The sequence below is a fragment of the Cantharellus anzutake genome (genome assembly GCF_015039405.1).
Source record: "Cantharellus anzutake strain C23 chromosome Unknown EI90scaffold_60, whole genome shotgun sequence".
NCBI lineage: Eukaryota > Fungi > Basidiomycota > Agaricomycetes > Cantharellales > Hydnaceae > Cantharellus > Cantharellus anzutake.
In genome coordinates, this window is record NW_024067010.1 from 231331 (window position 1) to 232988 (window position 1658).

The window sequence follows — 1658 nt, forward strand, 5'->3', positions numbered from 1 at the left end:
TGCTTCCTGACCCTCGGCCCTAACCGTGCGCGCCTACGTTGGATTGTCAAATCACTGATACATAAAAGAGACCCATCGCCAAACCCCAAATGGGGAACCATCTTGACACCGGTCCCCCCCCCCCCTTCATCCATGATATTGTGTTGCAGTGCAACCGCACTTTACGTCGGAATTCCGCCTCCATTGCCGTTCCTTTGCAACAGCCACACTTTTATTCCCTCACTTCCAAATGCGGTCCCCCCAGCTGTGCCTCAAACGACGTGTATATATATAATGTATATAATTTAATTCGAATGATCTCCGTCCGATTATGGATTCCCGATCGGCATATTCACTGGCTGTGTGCTTAGGCTGTTAGTTGTGCAATTGTGTATAAGAAATACAAGGCCTCATACAAGAAGAATATTGCTAAGAGTAATGCGGTAAAAAATTCGGTCACATACACATAGTGCAAATCATATTGTAATTAAAATTTTATTATCGCTGGTTTGCTCGGTACTCGTTTAATGAAGACAGCCGGCAGCTTTATAACACATCATGCCATATCTATCATGAATGCATAGCTTGCGCTTATCAGATCTGGATCGGACAGGACAGGAAAGATATTTTACGGCAGGCCAACTCAATTTTCTGGCTTTTTAATTTCCTCACTTGGTATAGTTGTTCACAGAACATACCCAGTGTCAGCACGTGCGGCGTTTCTGATGAGGTCCTCTAAACTCGTGGAGTTTCCTTGTCGATACTAGTATACTATCGGCGCTATTAGTATTACGGACATGCCCCGTGGAGTCAACCTGGAATATTACGTAGTCATTCTGCTTAGGCCTGCCCTAAGCAAAATGATGCTGACTTTCTGGATGATCAGAGTAGTGTATACAATAAGTACCCTCGCACTATGCATGGTCAGTCATGATCCACCCATTGCGGCGTGTTGTAACTCAAGGGCCAGGGGGTGGCCAGCCACAGGCTAATTTGCACGTATCATGGCTACAGATCAACTCCGTTACTCTTCCTGATAACTGGCTGATTGTCCCCTCCCTACAGGCTAGTTCTATCAATATGTACTGGGATCCAGATCCAGGCACGTACAGTGATGGACGTAAAACGTGGTTCATCTATTCGGGTGTTTTCCCCACATTCATAGATCCTAGTATTTTTGGCTACCGGGGAAGGTACTCTTGAATTGTGTCCAATGGTGTGTTGGCCGATCGGAGAAGTGGCGCGGCCCTGGGCGGTTATATGCCTCGAGTGTCGAACCGACACCGCTTATGCCTATGTGGCACATTGACGTTCTATATTACGTACACCACGGGTCTGCAAGCGCCGGCTAATGATCGAGTTGCAATTCATGCATTCTGGGACCTCTTTTTGGGCTCTGTCACGCGTGCTGTGTAGTACCTAGCTTCCCATTCTGTCGTGCAGACTGTAGAAATCAACCCTTCTGAATGTCACGCTAAACACAGTGAATAACGCGACGAGGCTCATGAGTTGACATGCGACACAGTCTCAAACAAAATACAACAAATCGATGTATGACTTCACACGCTCATCGAGCGTCAATTTGCATGACAATATTATACCGTCGGGTTACATGCACGGTTCGGATCTTGCAGATATTAAAACGAGCGCGCGCAGTACCTTATTGCCTTCGCATATCA

At 46.6% G+C, this 1658-nt stretch overlaps 1 protein-coding gene across 1 annotated transcript; it reads left to right on the forward strand.

The window, feature by feature from the left end:
* The first annotated feature begins 1078 nt into the window (after nt 1-1078).
* Nucleotides 1079-1413, forward strand: EI90DRAFT_3075168 (uncharacterized protein). Its single transcript, XM_039061553.1, has one exon. It carries the CDS (start codon nt 1240-1242, stop codon nt 1393-1395), a length of 156 nt encoding a protein of 51 aa, XP_038911672.1. The 5' UTR covers nt 1079-1239; the 3' UTR covers nt 1396-1413.
* The last annotated feature ends 245 nt before the right edge of the window (nt 1414-1658 follow it).

What these genes read in the sequence shown, in the direction of transcription:
- EI90DRAFT_3075168 (XM_039061553.1), top strand. Translation starts at nt 1,240, where the DNA reads ATGCCTCGAGTGTCGAACCGACACCGCTTATGCCTATGTGGCACATTG.